At 40.6% G+C, this 18,254-nt stretch overlaps 1 protein-coding gene across 1 annotated transcript in view; it reads right to left on the minus strand.

The window, feature by feature from the left end:
* Positions 1–497: 497 nt before the first annotated feature.
* The window catches only part of Mat89Ba (nucleolar protein 6 Mat89Ba), a 36,145-nt gene continuing 18,388 nt past the window's right edge, over positions 498–18,254 (minus strand). The window contains exons 16-22 of the mRNA XM_045725519.2: positions 13,868–14,019; positions 13,432–13,595; positions 12,713–12,963; positions 9,529–9,788; positions 8,056–8,250; positions 3,241–3,342; positions 498–826 (exon numbers count right to left, since the gene is read on the minus strand). Of these exons, the coding sequence (XP_045581475.2) occupies positions 692–826; positions 3,241–3,342; positions 8,056–8,250; positions 9,529–9,788; positions 12,713–12,963; positions 13,432–13,595; positions 13,868–14,019 (1,259 nt within the window). The 3' untranslated portion in view covers positions 498–691. The remainder of the gene's footprint in view (positions 827–3,240; positions 3,343–8,055; positions 8,251–9,528; positions 9,789–12,712; positions 12,964–13,431; positions 13,596–13,867; positions 14,020–18,254) is intronic.

The following is an 18,254-nucleotide window of genomic DNA, read 5'->3' on the forward strand; positions in this document are numbered from 1 at the left end:
TAATTTTGTGAGTGTGTGTGATTCCTTTTGATTACTACAAGTCAGGGCCAATCAGTGGTAAACTATATTGCACTCCCCCGTTCCTTACTCAATTTATGTGGCAAGACCAGCTCTCCAATCCATGGTGGACGGGCCACCGAACTTTCAAGCCTCCTCTCTCCACATCCAAATCCTCTTCCAAGAATTTCATCGCCCCATCCTTCTTCCTCCCACATCCTTTCCAAGCTCTTTGGAAATCAAAGCTAAAACCAGCTGGAAAGTAGGCTAAGTCACATTGAGCCTGGCAGTGAATGGCACTCAAATTTATTACTCATCAATATTAAGAGTAGAATAAAATGACTCTTGAAATCAAATGCAACAGACATAATATGCATTAAATATGATCATGCATTATTTGTGTTCAAATTCACTCAAAGGTTAATATTATTTACAAATTAATACCTTTCCTTCCATAAAATTATTATGAATGAAATTGCAGGAAATATATAAACAAGTCATTAAGGCAAATATTTTATTAACACTGTACATAATTTGAAATCCTATGAAATACTTTAATAAATTTGTTTGGCTCATTTTAAAATAATTAATAATTTCAATGTTGGAATCTTGTACCAATTCCAACTTTTACTGAATAAAATAATTTACATAAATGTAAATCATTTTAAATGATTCCAAACATTATCATTAGTTTTTATTTGTTCTTTACAGTAACTTTTTTAACAAGATCAGCACCAAGAGTTTGGAAGTCATCAAGAATGGCTTCAATATTGGCCACTTGCTTCACCTCCTTCACACCCACCAACTGATGCCCCTCCAGTCCACCCACCTGCAAGATTTCATATCATTAACTCAACCATCAACATTTACAACTTGCCAGTAAATGAACAATAATGAACAAGCAACATTATACTGATGCACTAAAAATAAGAAGACATAAGCAATTCATAAATATGGACAAAGCTAAATACTTATTTCTCAGCTTGGAGTAAAGTTTCCCGGATCACTAACGTAGGCAATTGGTGTTTGAATCAAATTTGACATATGCAGCAATAGTAGCAGGCATCTATCAGTCTCGGGAGACTATGGAGTTGTGCTCTGGTTGTCGGTCTGGAGTGGCCTCTCCAGGGCACAAAGTCTGGGCAGGTCGATATTTAGAAGCTGTTACCCAAGCAGCAGGTACCCCTCTCCACGGCACCGAAAGTCTTCAATGGAAAGGCAAACGCCAATATGTTTGGTTCCAGGACCATCGCAGGAGCTGTCAGAACGAGGTTGAAGGCAACAATAAACTGTCCTAGGGGTTCCAGCTTCGGAGGTTACCTCGAGGTTGGGAAAAGAAGGCCCAGGAACTCCAGACCAGGAGACCGCTGTGGTCGGAACCAGAGAAGAACGACCCCGGCAAGGGCTAGAACAACCCCGGTAAGGGCTAGAACAACCCCAGCCTCCTGAAGCAGAGCTTGGACCACACCAGCCCCAGGAGGTGGATGTTTGAGCCCCACACCTACGGGTTCCAGACAAGAGATCCTCACAGCCCCCGTTCATACAAGGCCGGCTTCCTTCGTGACCCAGCAGAAGGAAGAGTAATAATTATTAATTACAATAATTATTATTATAATTATTATAATAATATAATTAACTAATTAATAGTTATTACTTTTCCTTCTGCTGGGTCATGAAGGAAGCCAGCCTCAGGTGAAAGGGGGGCTGTGAAGCCACAAACACTGAAGATGGGCAAAATGAACCCACAAAACAGTAGCTGACTAATAAGCTTGATCTTCACCAGAAGGGTCAGAGAAAAGAGAAACATGAGTAATAAACCCCATAGAAGTCTGGGATGTGGGTGTCACTGACCCAACAGGCAGCATAGCAGAGGCAGAAGAAATTATCGTTGCCCTGTAGCATGAACAACACAGCCTAGATAATGCAGCTGTGAAAGCCTACCTTGGTGAAGCATGTAAAATAAGCACAGGAGTCTCTAGTGCGCCTCAACTAGGCAAATGTTTGCCCACATCCAAGGGTCTAGACAGAGGAGCAAAAGATCCCCGACACATCCAAGGTATGGCCCCCACCCTGGTGGTCCAGCCTCTATAGTGAATTCCCAAAGACACCAGAAAAGAATTCTGTCAATGCAGGAGCAGCACTGGAGAACAAACAGGGAAGGCTAGCCCTGAACATATGCATCTTAAAGTGCTCTAAGGGACCATGTCCACACAACAAAAACCGGACAGAAAACACACTTGTGATGCCAACTAAAATCAAGAAAATATCAAACAAATGGCCTCTGCTGGACAAAGTTCAAGGATGGCCAGCACTTAGCTTAGGAGCAGCAGGACCTGCATGACTAGTAGACAACCTAGGAACCCTACAGTGGACAGCTAACTGTGTCTACATCAGTGACAGGCTTAGAGGATTGGGGAAAGTCCTGGAGCTCTGCCCCCTTCCCCTCCCATCAGAGAGGGTGTAGTGCTAACAAGCTTGCATTAGCTATTACAGATTCAATTGTTTGCTTACACTGTTTGGGGGCAACCCGTCCTCGACTCAAATCCATTACATCCAGTGGTCAACCTCACAGACGCATTCATAAACTTTAACATGCTGTTCATTCAAAACGGGAATTTTCTCAAATATAAATTAATATTATAATATATTAGCATATTGTATATATATAGACATAGGTTAGGTTAGGTTGTTTAGGTTCTGTTGGGAATTATTTGTATTTGTAGTACATGGGTGAAGCATTTACAGCGTTGTGGGAGTGAAACAAAATTTGTCAGTGAAGCACTTGTTCCGGAAGGGTTCGAACAAAATCAGTTGCGAGTCGTGTGTAAACCATTTTTCATTCATAAACAGGGGGTTTGGCAGATGCATGGAATGGACTGGACTTTGGGTCTTTGTTTGGAGGACGGGCTGTTGGGGGGAGTTTGTTTGGCAATCTAAAGCTTTAGTGTCTCTGAACCCAGCAGTGGTCTGTAACAATTCAACGACTTTCCTGGCTGCTTTCCTGGTGGTGTCGTGGTGTGTCACCCACTTTCTGCACCACTGAAAGGGAAGGCCAGGTTCTGGCTCTGGTCCCCAATAGGCCAATCAGAACTCCACAACTGATAAGACTTAGCAGTTAGGAGCCATCTCAGCCTCAGGGAGTCACAAGGGACTCCCACAGAAATGACCAGAGAAAGCTACTGAAGATGATAAAATAGTGTTATTTGGATTTAACTTTTAGAAGACAATGGAGGCAAGTCTGACCTTCAGTTCCTGCAGAACAAGGGCCTGTGGCTTCCAAACAACACCAATGAACTTCCCGCCATGCTCGTCATAGAAGAACAATGCCACGTGATTATATGTATCCTGGAAAAAAAATAATTGAATAGCTTATCTTATTTAATGGTATGAATCAAATATTAAAAATTATTCCCAAGAGAATCACTGTTTAAAAATTATTAGATTCTTGAACACAAAACATGTTCAATGTAAAAAAAAATTTGAATGATCTTAAAATTAAAATTTTATGAGATACTAAAAGAAAATTAAAATTTTCTAGTAAATTAAAACATACATTACTTTCAAGATAGTTTTATGTATTAAGCTCATGAGAAAACTTTAAAACAAATTTATGATCATACAATAATTATAAAAGGATTATTGTTTAACTATAAAAAGAAAACAATATTAAGTGAATATTGGTAATAGTAATGATGAATGGGGAGGGAAGGAAGAAATTATCAGGGGAAAGCACCAAGCTTTCTAGTAAGCGTCAAGTAACAATGGCTATATAGCACTTGGAAAGGATCAGGATAAGGATTTGGGATGGGACAGGGGGAAAGGAATGGTACCCAACCACTTGGACAGTCGGGGATTCAACACAGACCTGCATGAAGCGAGACCATGGCTCTACCGTCCAGCCCAAGTGGTTGGACTGATGAATGGGGAACAATGGAAGGGAATTGATGAACGGGGAACAACAGAAGGGAATTGATGGACGGGGAGGGGGGGGGGGAGGAGAGGGGGGAAACTATAGGCTGGAGACAATGTATGGAGAGCAATGAAGGGTCATCAGTGAAAGGTGGAACAATGGAGGGTGGAACAAGAGAGGGTATAACAACGGAAGGGGGTACCTTGCGTTGATTTGATCAACGCCTCCACGGCCCGGTCTCTGACCAGGCCTTCTAAACAATGGAGTAACAAAGGGGGAAAAAAAAAAAAAAAGAAAAAAAAATAGGGTGCAACAAGAGAATAAAGAGTGAAAAATAGGATGCAACAATGGAGGGTGTAACAATGAAGATTGTAACTATAGAAGGCATAACAATGGAGTAACAATGGAGGGCATAATAATGGAGGGTGTAACAATGGAGGGCATAACAATGGAAGGTGTATCAATAGAGGGTGCATCAATAAAGGGTGTATCAATAGTGTGTGCATCAATAGAGGGAACATCAATAGAGGGTGCATCAATAAAGGGTGTATCAATAGTGTGTGCATCAATAGAGGGAACATCAATAGAGGGTGCATCAATAGAGGGCGCATCAATAGAGGGCGCATCAATAGAGGGCGCATCAATAGAGGGTGCATCAATAGAGGGTGCATCAATAGAGGGTGCATCAATAGAGGGTGCATCAATAGAGGGTGCATCAATAGAGGGTGCATCAATAGAGGGTGCATCAATAGAGGGTGCATCAATAGAGGGTGCATCAATAGAGGGTGCATCAATAGAGGGTGCATCAATAGAGGGTGCATCAATAAAGGGTGTATCAATAGTGTGTGCATCAATAGAGGGAACATCAATAGAGGGTGCATCAATAGAGGGTGCATCAATAGAGGGCGCATCAATAGAGGGCGCATCAATAGAGGGTGCATCAATAGAGGGTGCATCAATAGAGGGTGCATCAACAGAGGGCACATTAATAGAGGGCACATCAATTGATACACTCTATTGAAAGGTGTAACAATATAATATGCCAGGGACTTTTCAGGTGAAAATATTCTTCCAAATGTTAAGTTTAAACAATTAAATTAACTTTTGATACCCTATATAAATTTCAAATCACCTTTACACTCTGAAGAGTAATGAATTATTTTCTTTAAAGAAGTGTTGATTGTAATGAAACGCCATTTTCTGGGCGAGTCCCGGAGGCTCCTCGGAGCTCTCCAGGCTGATATGGATATCCCGAACTTTGGTATCAGTCAATGTGGGTGGGGTTCTAGGCCCACCTGGGACCATGAGCCAGAACCTGGCCCTCCCTCAGAGAGGTATGTGGACCAATGGCCCATAGAATGCACATGTGATTTTAGAGCATTCTATATCTGCCATCGACCGGGACAGGCACCCAGAAAGGTATGCACCACAAAACAAACCCCTATTCTGGTAAAAACAATGAAAATAAACAAACGAGTGGACAGAACTCAACAATTGAAAACGAGCAAACAAGCATGACGTCACACGAACCACACCGCATGTCTGCACAGCTCCCCCCTCCCTGGGAGGGGGAAGGGGGAGCCCCAGACCCCGGCGCCAGTGATCCAACTGGCAGTTCTTAGGCTGGATGTCAAAATACGCGAAAAACGCCGCCGACCGAAGGGAGGGAGGGATGACGAGGAGCCTCCGGGACTCACCCAGAAAATGGGGTTTCATTACATTCAACTTTGGTTTTCTGGGGGGAGCCCTGTCAGCTCCCCGGAGCTACCTCACCACAAATAAGGAAAACAGGGAAGGAACCGGGAGGCGGACACCACGCGCCCTAACCTAAAAACCAAGACCACAGACAAAACAAAGACCAAAACGAGAAGAAAATAGACCACCCAGGCCAATAACCAGGACGGCACCAGAACTCAGGAGGGGGCCGGAGGGAAAACAATGCCCATGACAGCAAGCGGAACGGAGCAGAAGGAACTGCAACACCGAATGCAAGCAGAAGCGGCTCCGCCAGCACCACCCAATACGAGTTGACAAGACACAGTCCCAGACAACTGCCCCGGAACAACCCCAAAGGGAAGACAAGCCAACCTTATCAGAGACCAAAAGACCCTTTGCAGTGATAGGAAAACCGAAAGGACCGCCAGGAAAACTACACACCGCCCCCCAATAACGAAACACGCAGGTGGGAGACCAATAATGAACCTACCAGTGCTGACACAAATTACAAGAAACGAGCACCACCAACAAAAGCACAAAACGCGAATCGAAAAACAGCAACCCCACAACCCAAAGGAGCAACATAACCAGCTCCAGCAGGGAAGAATGACGCACGCGTCCCCGAGGCACCCAAGAGGAGAACTACACAGGACGGGAACTGCAGGAAAGCAAACACACCCGTACCGGAAAAGGAACAAAGAAAAACTGGAGCCAGGACCAGAACCCAGCTACCGGTTCCAAGAAAAGGAACCAGTAAGGCAGGAGCGGCGGACCAAAAGTCCACAACCCCCCGCAGACAGCGCAACACCGAAGCCTGCAGCAAGTCACAAAGAAAATCATAGGAAGTCAGTACCAAAATGGAACACCGGAGAAGTCCAAAAGCAGGGAACTGAACATGGACAGAGGCCCACCCAAGCACCCAACATCAGGATAGTCAAGAAGCACCGACCCAGATACACAAACAAGTGTAGCATAGGAGGAAAAACAGAAATTGGTAAGGAAAACCCTGAATACAGACCAAGGAGTGGCCGGGAAGTAATGCACACAACCAACCACAAAATGTGTAGAGGAGGGCGTACATACCCGAGGGACCTCATGGACAGCAGGGTGCAGCCAGGCACCGAAGATAGGCAAGGAATGAGTGTCCAGATAGGGAAAAGACCCAGGTGCCGACAACGAAACCAAAAGCACCAAAATGTGGGGCAGAGCCCCACAGGACAACAAAGAACAAGAGACATGGACAAAGGAGTCACTAAAGACACACGCAAGGTGACCAAACACAACACACCACACCAAACACCCCTGGTAGGATCCATCGATGCAACTCCCGCCAAGCGGGGAAGAGTAAACAAGGATAGAGCAGTGACCAAGGGTGGTGTAGTGAGTATAAGATCCCAATAATATACTCGCTCCAAATGCATTAGCCAAATGAGAGAAGCAAAGCTCTTCGTAATACTAATTATGACACTCAAACCTTTCCCTACTTCCAGATAATGTTCCAGCCAACCTTTGAAAAACGGTGAGGTGTTGCCCGAACATATAAGCAGCAGAGTAGAGAATAATAACTAGTCTACTTTCAAGTGTGGTCTAGAACAGACACTCACGAGATACTGTACCAACTCCCAGTGCGCTCAACTCACACCATTGCTCGCCAATGTATCACCTGCATACTTCTGTATACTCGACCAAATATATTTAGTCTCTTAGTGTTTGCATTTATTGTCACCGTTCTTTACATAACAATAGAACTGGTACAGTGGCACACGCCACCCTTGTGGCACATTTTGGACACAAAACAATGGGCATAAAATGGATAAGTGTAGAATTAGGAAAGACTTGAGGAAATACTGGTACGGTAACAGGTTCGTTGATTTATGGAACAAAGTACTGCGTAACGTGGTGGCAGGGTCCAACGATTGGTGCAAGCGTGGGTTGGACATGTATATGAGTGGGAATGGGTGGGAAGAAATAGGAGCTGCCTTGTATGGGCCAATAGGCCCTCTGCAGTTCCTCTGTTCTTACGTCCGTATGTATGCACAAGGGGACAAGTCGCATATATTATGTGACTTGTTTTAAAATGTGAGACAATGTCTTGCGCCAACTTGAAACAAAAATGAACAAAAATTGAGGTGAGAAAACTGGAAAGAGCTTAGACATTGGAGTGTGGTTGTGCGCTCACTAGCACCGCGTGGCACTGCCCGGCCTATCTTGCAGTGCCCTGCAGGTGGCACACTAGCCCAGGCAAAGTATTAAGCTTCAGAAGTATAATTAAGTCTCTGCATACATTTTGATTCAAGAGCAAATCAAAACAAATAATTTAAAATATATATAAAACAGTCTTTAAAGCTTTACATGATAAATTTCTTAAGCTGAAAATAAGAGTCAATATATAAATAAAGTAAAACTAATAACAGAAAAAGCTGTCAACAAACCCTTAGTTCTTTTAAATACAGAAAAGGTGCATCAAACATCACAATAGGCATTATTTCACTGGAATGATACTCATAGGGTTTGATATTCTTTGGGATGAATGAAGAGTTTCTAATGGATTCCTCGTGACGGCACAGATGCTTAGAGTTCAAGTGGATAACAACGTCATAGTCATCAGATGAAGGCAGGAAAATCATCTGAAAAGATACATATGGATTTAAGACAACTAGACAGATCAAGAGTAAAATAACCAATATATTGCAGCAAGGAAAAATACTGCAAAATACGAATCAGACTTTCAGTTTGATAAAACGTACCTGACAAGATCATTTTGCCTTCCTTAGCTATGATCATGGGTGAATAGTCAATCAAGTTAAGAATGATCAGCTGGGGCAGGTCATAAAATAAAACTCCAGTCCCTTACTCTGCTTCCTTCACTTAGGAATTTTTGCGGACCAGCAATAAGTGGCTGCACAACACAATACACAGTTTTAAATGTAATGATGATAAGATTAAACAGGGAATCGAGTCACTTCATTGACCTGTAAAAAAGTATGGAAGTTGATGCTCAACCCATTTCCCTTCCCTTCAACTCAAATATATCATCACAGTGTACACTAACTTTGCTTTCAATGTTTTATCCCCATCACTGGCCCTTCACTTCCCAATCTATTTTCCCGTGGTCGAAATTATCAAATATTTGTTTGTCTGTCGTAACTTCCCTTACTAATGATCATTTTCCATAATTAAGCTGTTTTTGTGGTTTTCTTCTTACCTTTCCCAGTTTATAAGTCAATATTTTCTACTGTTGGCAGGCCTTAGATCAGTGGTTCCCAACCTTTTTGGACTCTGCCCCATTTTCTAATTTCAAAAGCCCTGCGACCCCCCCTGCCACACACTGAACATAGTATGTTCAGTTGTTATGTTTTCAAGTTTTTCAAGTTCAAGTTTTCAATTAGAAATAAAGAGAAAGCATGATGACTAAATCACACACTAGAAGATTAAGAGACAATGATGTTTTGGTCCATCCTGGACCATTATCAAGTCGATTGATAATGGTCCAGGATGGACCGAAACATGTCGTCTCTTCATCATCTAGTGTGTAGTTTGGTCATCATATCTTCAGACACATTATTGTGACTCGTCATCTGCAAAGAGAATGCATAAAATTATGAGAAAGAGGAAACAAAAATGGAAGAGTATTGAATATTATGAGATTGTATATTATTGTATATTATGAGAAAATACACTTGGGCTCTGAGATGACACGAACCTGCAATCCAGGCATTGCCAGCCGCATCCTCTGCCACTAGACCACCATTGACTTTTAAATGTATTGTATATTATTGTATTGTAAATGGAAGCATAATGATGTGAGGGGTAAGAATGTATTCAATAACTACAAATACAAGCTACCAAAGTATTTTTGCTTATTTATGTATACTAAAAACCAAGGAACAGTATACAATTCTCACCTTAAAATTCAAGAAACCTTTCAATAAGTTGTTATCCAGATATCCAAGGGCAGCTTCAGCTAACTGTTTACTTCGATATAAGATTTGTACTGATGGGAAGGTTTTAGTCCACATGGAAGCTAGTTTATATCGGTGATCCAAGTCAGCAGATGTTTCAGTGCTTGATACAGAACGTAATTCATACGGACTGACAATAAACATGTGAGGCAAAGTGGAACGTTGTGAGAGGAAACGCCGATTGAGCTCTGCCACGTCATCCACTTGAAACCAAAAATTACTTATATTAATACAAACATTAAGCTTTTAATTTATATGAAAAGTGTCACAGTAATGAATCATGCACATGCAGGCAGGATGATATATAGTACTGGCAATGGCACTACACTGAACTTTTCAAATTGTCTTCACAGTCATTAAGGTACTAATAAGCCACTGGACAGAAATCAAACTAGCACTGAATGATCAACAAATCATTCATAAAGTTCAATGCCCTATAGAGCCCTCTCTTGTTATCACAAATGACTACCAAGAGTGTGCTTCGGCAAACTAATAGTCCACCTTCTTGGATTCTCACAATTGCCACCAAGCAGCATTACTATACCTTTCCCAGTTCCCACTTCCAAGCCACCTCACATACCTGTCAGGCAAATTGTGTGATTGTAGTTAAAGATATCCAGAGCCTGAATTCCCCAACAGGACATGCCTAAGAAAAAGATTAGAAATGTAGCATGTACTGTATGTTTGGTAATCCAAATCAAATGCATGTAGCATATATTGTATGCTTTGGTAATCCAAGTCACCTCCATGTGAGTTAGCCAAACATACAACTTGATTACCTACCTACCTACTTATTGAAGATTCCGGGGGTTAATTTTCCCGCAGCCCAGTCTCTGATCAGGCCTCCTGGCTGCTGGTCTGATCCATCCGGCTGTTTGCAACCTGATGAACGAGTCACAGCATGATCAAGTATTCCTTGAAGGTGCATGTCGAGTTCTCTTTTGAACAATGCGAAAGGTCAGCCAGTTATGCCTGTCTGTGGGCATAAATGTGTGAGGAAAGTGTTGAAAAGTCTTGGGCCTTTGATGTTGATTGAGTTCTCTCTCAGCATGCCTATTGCACCTTTACACTTCAGTGGGTCTATTTGGCACATCCTGCCGTGACTTCTGGTCTCATGAAGTCTTATTTCTATATGCAAATTTGGAACAAGTCCTTGAGAATGGTCCAGGACGGACCGAAACGTCGTCGTCCCTTCACCTTCTAGTGTGTGGTCTGGTCAACAAGTCCTCCTAATATTTGCCAAGTGTAGATCTGTACGAATTTCTCCTACCTGCGCTTCAAGGAATACAGACTTATCCTTTTTAGGTGGTCCCAATAATTTAGATGTTTTATTGAGTGGATTCTAGCAGTAAAAGATCTTTGGATGCTCCACAGGTCAGCAATTTCTCCAGCTGAAACCCACATCTCTTGATGTGGGCTTCAGCAATTGCTAGACCAATTTCCTCTCTCTTGAAAAGTACTAGAAAGACTGATTCCAAATCTGGACACAGAAATAATATTTCTTATTATGACCACATGACATGGCACAATGTGCAAAACTGCCCTGTTGAAAACCAGAGGTGCAACAGGAACATAAAGAGAACTCTATCAACGTCTAAGGCCCAAGACTTTTCAACACTCTTCCTCTACACATAAGGGGCATAACTAGCTAACCTCCAAGTGTTCAAAAAAGAACTTGACAAACACCTTCATAGGATACCTGACCAACGAGGTTGTGAGGAGCCTGGTTGACCAAACAAATAATAAGGAAGCATAGTCAGATATTGGGCCATGGGGACGTTGATCCTGGGAATCATCGAAATGTAAAGGAAAGGTATCCAAGCTCTTAGGGTGGTACTAACATGGTTGACTAAGTTCAATCAACTGTTGCAGAAGCTGGGAGATGCGAGCCTTGGTGCAGTGAAGCATCTTCCTCAGATTAAGAAACAGACTATCAACACTGACATAAAGGGACATTAAATAATGCCAAGCCAAGCCATCAAGCCAATGCATGTAGTGCATCTCAGAGCACACAAGCCAAGCCTGAGAGAGATTATGCATGCTGAAAAAGAATCATGTTTCATTTTGGGTAAGGAAATCAGTCCTGGGATGAAGGGAAACAAATAACGAACTCACGCTGCTGTAGAAAAGAATGAAGATGGCTAACCCCATTACCAGAAGTATATGAGGACGTGATCCAAAACGCTCCAACACCAGGACGTTTAAGGTAATATCAAGAGACCAAGCAGGCTGCAGTATATGATGAGTTGTGCGAATATTATAAAAGGCGCAACTTAAAATAAATAAAGAGGTAAGACAAAACTTGATTACCTCATTGGCATACGTAATCAAGCAGTCCAATAGGTAGTTTACCAGGACATTTCCCCGATTGTCATTTGTGATGTCGAGACAGGGTTCTGTAGGGCCTTGAATTTTATGAATAATATATTCAGTCAATTTAGTTCGGATTCATTTATCTTCAGTGACTCCCTAACACCTTCATGACCCTACAGGGACAGTTTTAAAAATCACTGTGGCACTGGAGTCATACTGTCAGTATTAAAATTCCATATGATGATCTGGAAATAACTTAGGTGAAGTAGTACAATATTTTAATCTACAGTACTAACAATTTAAAATACTAGGTATGTTTTTGACTAGGATATGATGAATTATTGAGAGTAATGTTTTAATATCTCTTGAACTGTTCTAATTTTATCACCAGAATAATGCCCTTCCCACTCCATGAAAGTGTGAAATTACTAATAACCAACAATATGAATAATAGTATTAATACTGTACCAATAATAATAACAACCATGATGGCAATAATGAGTTATTATTATTATATAATTTTTTATATATTTGTCAAGGATGAAAAATCCTTAATATGTATGATTATGGGACATTTTTAATTTTGATGCTTTATTGATGCATTTTTATTCATTTTGATACAATGAAATTCAATATATAAAATTGTACTTTGCCTTACTTCATGCACTTAAGAAAACAATACGTGGTAATAAACCAATACCATACAAAAGTGATCCTTATATTTTGTATTTAAGACAAGAGTGTACAAAAGATTAAATTCAAATTGGCTGTAAAAATTAATTAATAAAGAAAAATCTGATTCACCTCTGCATACCTGTAAAAGCTTCATTAAGATTAACAAGGATTGGTGTCACTTTCCAATCAGTGAGTGCCAGGAGCTGGAGGAACCTGAGCAGAGTTACATGTGGCGTGCTCGGAGGAGCATAAGGAGCTGCGTTTAGGAACAGGTAAGCCACCAGCAGTTCCACCGCTGTATGAGGTAGATGTGGCAAAAGTAGTTGGGACCCCAACCATCGCTTACATAACCGAACCCCTCCACTGAAACTTGGGTAATCTGCTTGAATACTGGTGAGAAAAATAAAATGAGATATTTAATTTATAATGTAAAAAAGTTCATTAAATGTTCAAGTAACAAGAAGAGTGAGGGAATTACTAAAATCGGTGAGAGGTAAAATGGAACACAGTTAAAAATGGAACATAGTTACAACATTATATGTAAATTACTTTTAATAATCTTTATTGCTATTTTACCACTCGGCACCATCAACTGGTAACATTAATACCTTCTGAGCACAAAGTAATAATATTTAGGATGATTGTATTTTTTCACGTTTAAACCTTCAAAATTTTTGGTAGATTAAATAGCAAAATTATATACTTGTATGTATAATAAATTTTTTAATATCTGGCAATTTGAACAAAAGATATGAGTTTGGTTAAATGACTCTTCAAAATTTTAATTCATATACAGTAATTAAATTATTTAGTGATAAATATATTGTGTTCAAAATAGTTAACAACGCAGGCGTATACCTAGCCAATGCTGTTGTGAATCTAGGAATGATCTCGATCTGCTTCTCCAGTTGTATGGCAGCAGCAGTGTCCTGCTCCCGCCAGTCCCCCTCTGGTGTCTCCACTAGACGCTGTACATAGATCTCTCTCAAATAGCATACACGGACACGGAAGACGTAGCCCTCCTGTGAAGCAGTCCCATCACCAATGAAATAGATTTTGATTATTAAAAATCTTGTTTCAATAAAACAATCACACGACAATAAACAACATTACACTATTCAGAATAAGAGAAACACACTTTAAATGCATTGTTGTAACATAAGCATGACAGTTTACACATAATAATTGGGCATCATGTGACTTATTAAATACTGTATATCCACCAACAAAACAAAACAATGCCACATTTAATATACTTAGAGTACTGAATTAAAGATGAAATATTCCATTGTACCCAAAGTATCTGGAGGTATTTAGGAAAGACCACAGTCGTGATGCTGTCTTGTTGGAGCAGGTCAGACATTTTACTATGAAACTCTGCTTTAATAGCTTGGATTGCCTGCAGGTCATCTGGCCACTTTCCACTTATTTCTAGGAAGACATTGACTGCAAGATAAATAATTACAAATGAATTGTGAACTTTAGAGGATTTATTAGAAATACATACTATATATATAGTATATTAGTCCATTTCCCACTTTTGTGGAGTGGGGTGGCATCAGTCTGGTGAAAATATTGAAAAAATACACCAAAACATGGATACAAATGTTAATAAAATAAAAAAAAATATCACTCGTCCATTCATTAAATAATCCACAATACATTACATCATGAATGTACAAGCTCCTCCACACTCAGTTATCCTCAGAACCAATGCACCCTCACACAAGACAAGGTGTGTAGTGCTTCTCATGAATTGTATATACAGCATTCTTATATGACAAGTTCACTTACTCCTTATAAACTGCTTCCACCCAGCCTTGTCCCTTAATATATACTGGGTGTTGTTCACACTCACCATGTCTGCCCACCACCTACCCCAGCCCTCCTCTCCTTGTCCTACTCTCAAATTCATGCAAATGCACGCTTTTTAATGAACAGTTTACCATTATCCATCTGTTCAAAATGATCAAACTCAATACAATTTGATCGATCTTGCAATTTATTGACTTTTTGCAATCTTCATTACATCACTGGGGACGAAAACTATAGGTTCATATCAGGCCATTTCCTTTCGCTTTCAGTTAATTAAATCACTGATTCTTATGATTGAGAGATGTTCTATCATATGCATCCTTTCCATGCTCCTCTGGTGCTGGATTTTGTTCTCCCTTAGGTTCTAACCTCTCTCTTATTTGAGGATCTTTCCTTCAAAGTTTCTTTTGCTCATAGCTTTGGAAATAGCAAATTAAAGTTACAGTAGTGAGCTTAATGCATCCATGATTTCATTCTTTTAATTGTGGAATCTCGTGTCTCTCCATTCTGACCTCTCATTCTTCATCAAGATTGAGACTTTTTTTTTTGTTGGGGGGGGGGGGGGGGAGAGGTCCTTTCCTAGTTAGGGCCTGGTAATTATGTCTTATGCATCCTCGTATTCTGACTCCCTTAGCTTCTCTAGTTCAGTATCTCCAGGTGTCTCAGCACAACCACTAATTCTCCCTTCCTTGCACCAAAGTTTTCCACTGTAAAGTCTATGTATCCCAGATACCCCCACACTGTGATTAGGGCGAGTAAGCCCAAGGTGTGTCCTGGGGCCTATTATCCCGGTAATCTCAACCCATTTAGGTCTTCTCTGTGTTGTCATGTACTGACATCAGAGCTTTAGAGTTTTGAAGGCTCACCAAAAAATTTACTCCACTTGTAGCATTTCCCACCTTCAACATGCAGCCCAGGTAAGCATACTCATTACTATCCGATAGTTTAATTTACAATTATTGAACATTTCTCAAGAAACAACCAAATGTAATAGCTGAAAAAGCTAGCCTTGAGTTTAAGGAAAATATTTTTCTGAGCTATACACTTTTCTTTTTTTCCTTATGCATGATCCTAATATTTTTATTTTGTGGCTGTGCTGCACGAGGATACGTGAAGAGTTGGAGTCGGAAAGCAATATTTCGGTGTGGTGTTGTCATCTGGTGGCGGTGCGTGGTAGCAACCTAATAGTAAGTAATCATGCCAAAAGAAATCATATAATAATGAATTTAGATACAAAAATTAAATCTTGTAAAAAGTTGAATTTGACATTCCTAGGAGTATGATGTACATTAAATATGAAGTGAGCAAAACAACTTTGTAAGAATTTAAACAATAGAGACAAGTGCCAGGATGGCTGATCAAGGAGTTGGGTGCGGGTGTTGGGAGCTGGGTGCAGGTGTCAGTAGTGGTTTGCAGGTGTCGGGAGTGGGGTGCGCGGGGTTGGGAGTTGGGAGACCTATGCTCACTTTCTTGTGAGCATAGGTCTTCTGATGTCCTTCAGTAACCTGGCCGAAATTCCCATTAACCCGGATTTCTGTTCAAGTTTGGCAATGTTAGACAGGCAGACAGATAATCCAAAGATCCAGGTTCATGAGCACCTACAGTATTACCAATTACCTGTCGATGATAACGAGGATCAACGTCTCCTCTTGACAGGCCTCGGGGTTTTTGGTCTGATCAACCAAGTTATTCAATGTGGCCGCTCATAGGCTGACATGAGTCACAGCCTGGTTAATCAGATATCCATTGAAGGTGTTAGTCAAGTTCTCTTTTGAACGTCACTACCTTTAAAATCTTTTGAACAGGTGCATATAGTTAGGTCTAAGCTCTGACAAAAAATATTTAATGCATGCCTATCAGTGACTATGGAGAAGTGAGATCTAGCTCTGTGCTACACCTCCAGGCTGTTCATATCTGGTGCAATAATTACCCCCTCAAAATAATACAATATCAACATTTTTCATCATATTTCATTTTAAAGTTGTGAATGGAATTGGCTGTAACAACCTCTTCCTTCAATGCATTCCACTTTCCTCCACCCATACAGGGAACGAGAACTTCCTTGCATCTCTTCGACTCTATTGCAAATCCAGCTTTCACCGATGTTCCATTATCCTACCTCTCTTTGCTTCCTTTATCTACTTTATCTAGTCCCCCAAGATCTTGTACACAGTTATCATATCCTCTCTGCTTCTTCTCTCGTTTAAGATAGGGATGATGAGTTCTCTCAACTTGTCCTCATAACCGAGGCCTCTCAACTCTGGTACTGCACTAATCTAGTTTCAAACTTCACAACTTTCTCAAGTTTTTGTTTATGCTTCACAAAGTGTGGGTTCCATGCTGGAGCTACATACTCAAGTACAGTAACAGTCTCACATAGGCAGTGTATATGGAGTTGTAAGCTTTCAAGTTTAGATTCATAAATGACTTCCTAATGTTTTCTAATTTCATACATGCTGCCGATGTTATCCTGTTCACGTTAGCTTCTGGTATTAGTGTTTGGTTAATTTTTGTCTACTCCCAGATCTTTTTCCTTTATTATTTCTTGTAATTGATTTTTCCTTATGGTAAAGTTCATTATAGGTCTCCCATCTCCCTTACCCATTTTCATTACTTTGCACTTATTTGGATTGATTTCTAGCAGCCAATTATCTGCCCACTCCTGAAATTTGTTAAGGTCTTTATGCAGCACCCTACAGTAAATCATTAACTTTGCATCATTTGCAAACATTGACATGTGCAAGTTCACTTCCTCTGCGAGGTCATTTACATAAATTAAAAACAACAATGGACCCTAGGACAGAGCCCTGTTTAACACTACTTTCCACTCCTCTCCAGCCTGACACATCCTCTCTTTGATCCTTTGTTTCCTGTCCATCAAGCACTCCCGAACCCAATCCAGTGTCTTTCCTGTTATTCCCGTGTATCTTTGCATCTAATGTATTAGTCTTTTGTAAGGAAATGTATCAAAGGTTTTTGACAGTCTAAGAAGATGAAGTCTACCCATCCTTCCTTTCTTCCTTCGCTTGTCTTATTTCGGTGACTCATTCATAGAATTCAATCAAGTTTGTTGAGCATGATTTTCCATCTCTGAAGTCATGTTGTGTCTTATAAATTTTACTCTCTCCAAATGTTCTACAATCCATTTTTTATGTTTTTTTCTAGAATCTTACATGAAATGCATATTAATGACAATGGTTTACAGTTAATGCTTCATGTCTGTCCTCTTCCTTCAACATTGTAACTATAATTGCCTTTTCCAGATTTCTGGTAGCTCTCCCATCTCTACAATAAACCTGAACACTGCTCTCTGCAGCTTCCTGCAGTACCCACAGTAGTATCTGGTCTGGTCCTACTGCATTTGTTTCATTCAATTCCTTTGCATATCCTTTTTAATTCTTCTACATTAACCATAATTCTGCCTAGTATTGTTTCCGGTTGTCTGTTGTCACCCTCCCTACCGGATCATCAATCTGGTTCTGAACTGAAGACCTGCTGGAATCTCTTTCTTGGAGAGGATTCTAGGAGTTCTACTCCCCGAGCCCAGCCAGGCTCAACTTGTGATAATCTCTTATTGAATTCTTAATATACTTCTTTATCATTCTCCATGAGTGTTCCTTCCTGTCCCTGAAATCTAATTACATGGTCTTGTACTGTTATTTTTCTCTGTATATGGCTGTGCAATAGCTTAGGTTGGCCTCACTGGTTTTGTTGCAGTATCATTCTCAAACTTCTGCTCTACTGCCCTCCTAATTCTTGTGTAATCATTCCTGACTCTTTAGTGCCTATTTGCCCCAGTACCCATGTCCCTATCAGTATCAGCATCAGTAGTATCAGTACCAGAGTATTTTTTTTTATAGTAACAG

Source organism: Procambarus clarkii, chromosome 10, assembly GCF_040958095.1.
Source record: "Procambarus clarkii isolate CNS0578487 chromosome 10, FALCON_Pclarkii_2.0, whole genome shotgun sequence".
NCBI classification, from domain to species: Eukaryota; Metazoa; Arthropoda; class Malacostraca; order Decapoda; family Cambaridae; genus Procambarus; species Procambarus clarkii.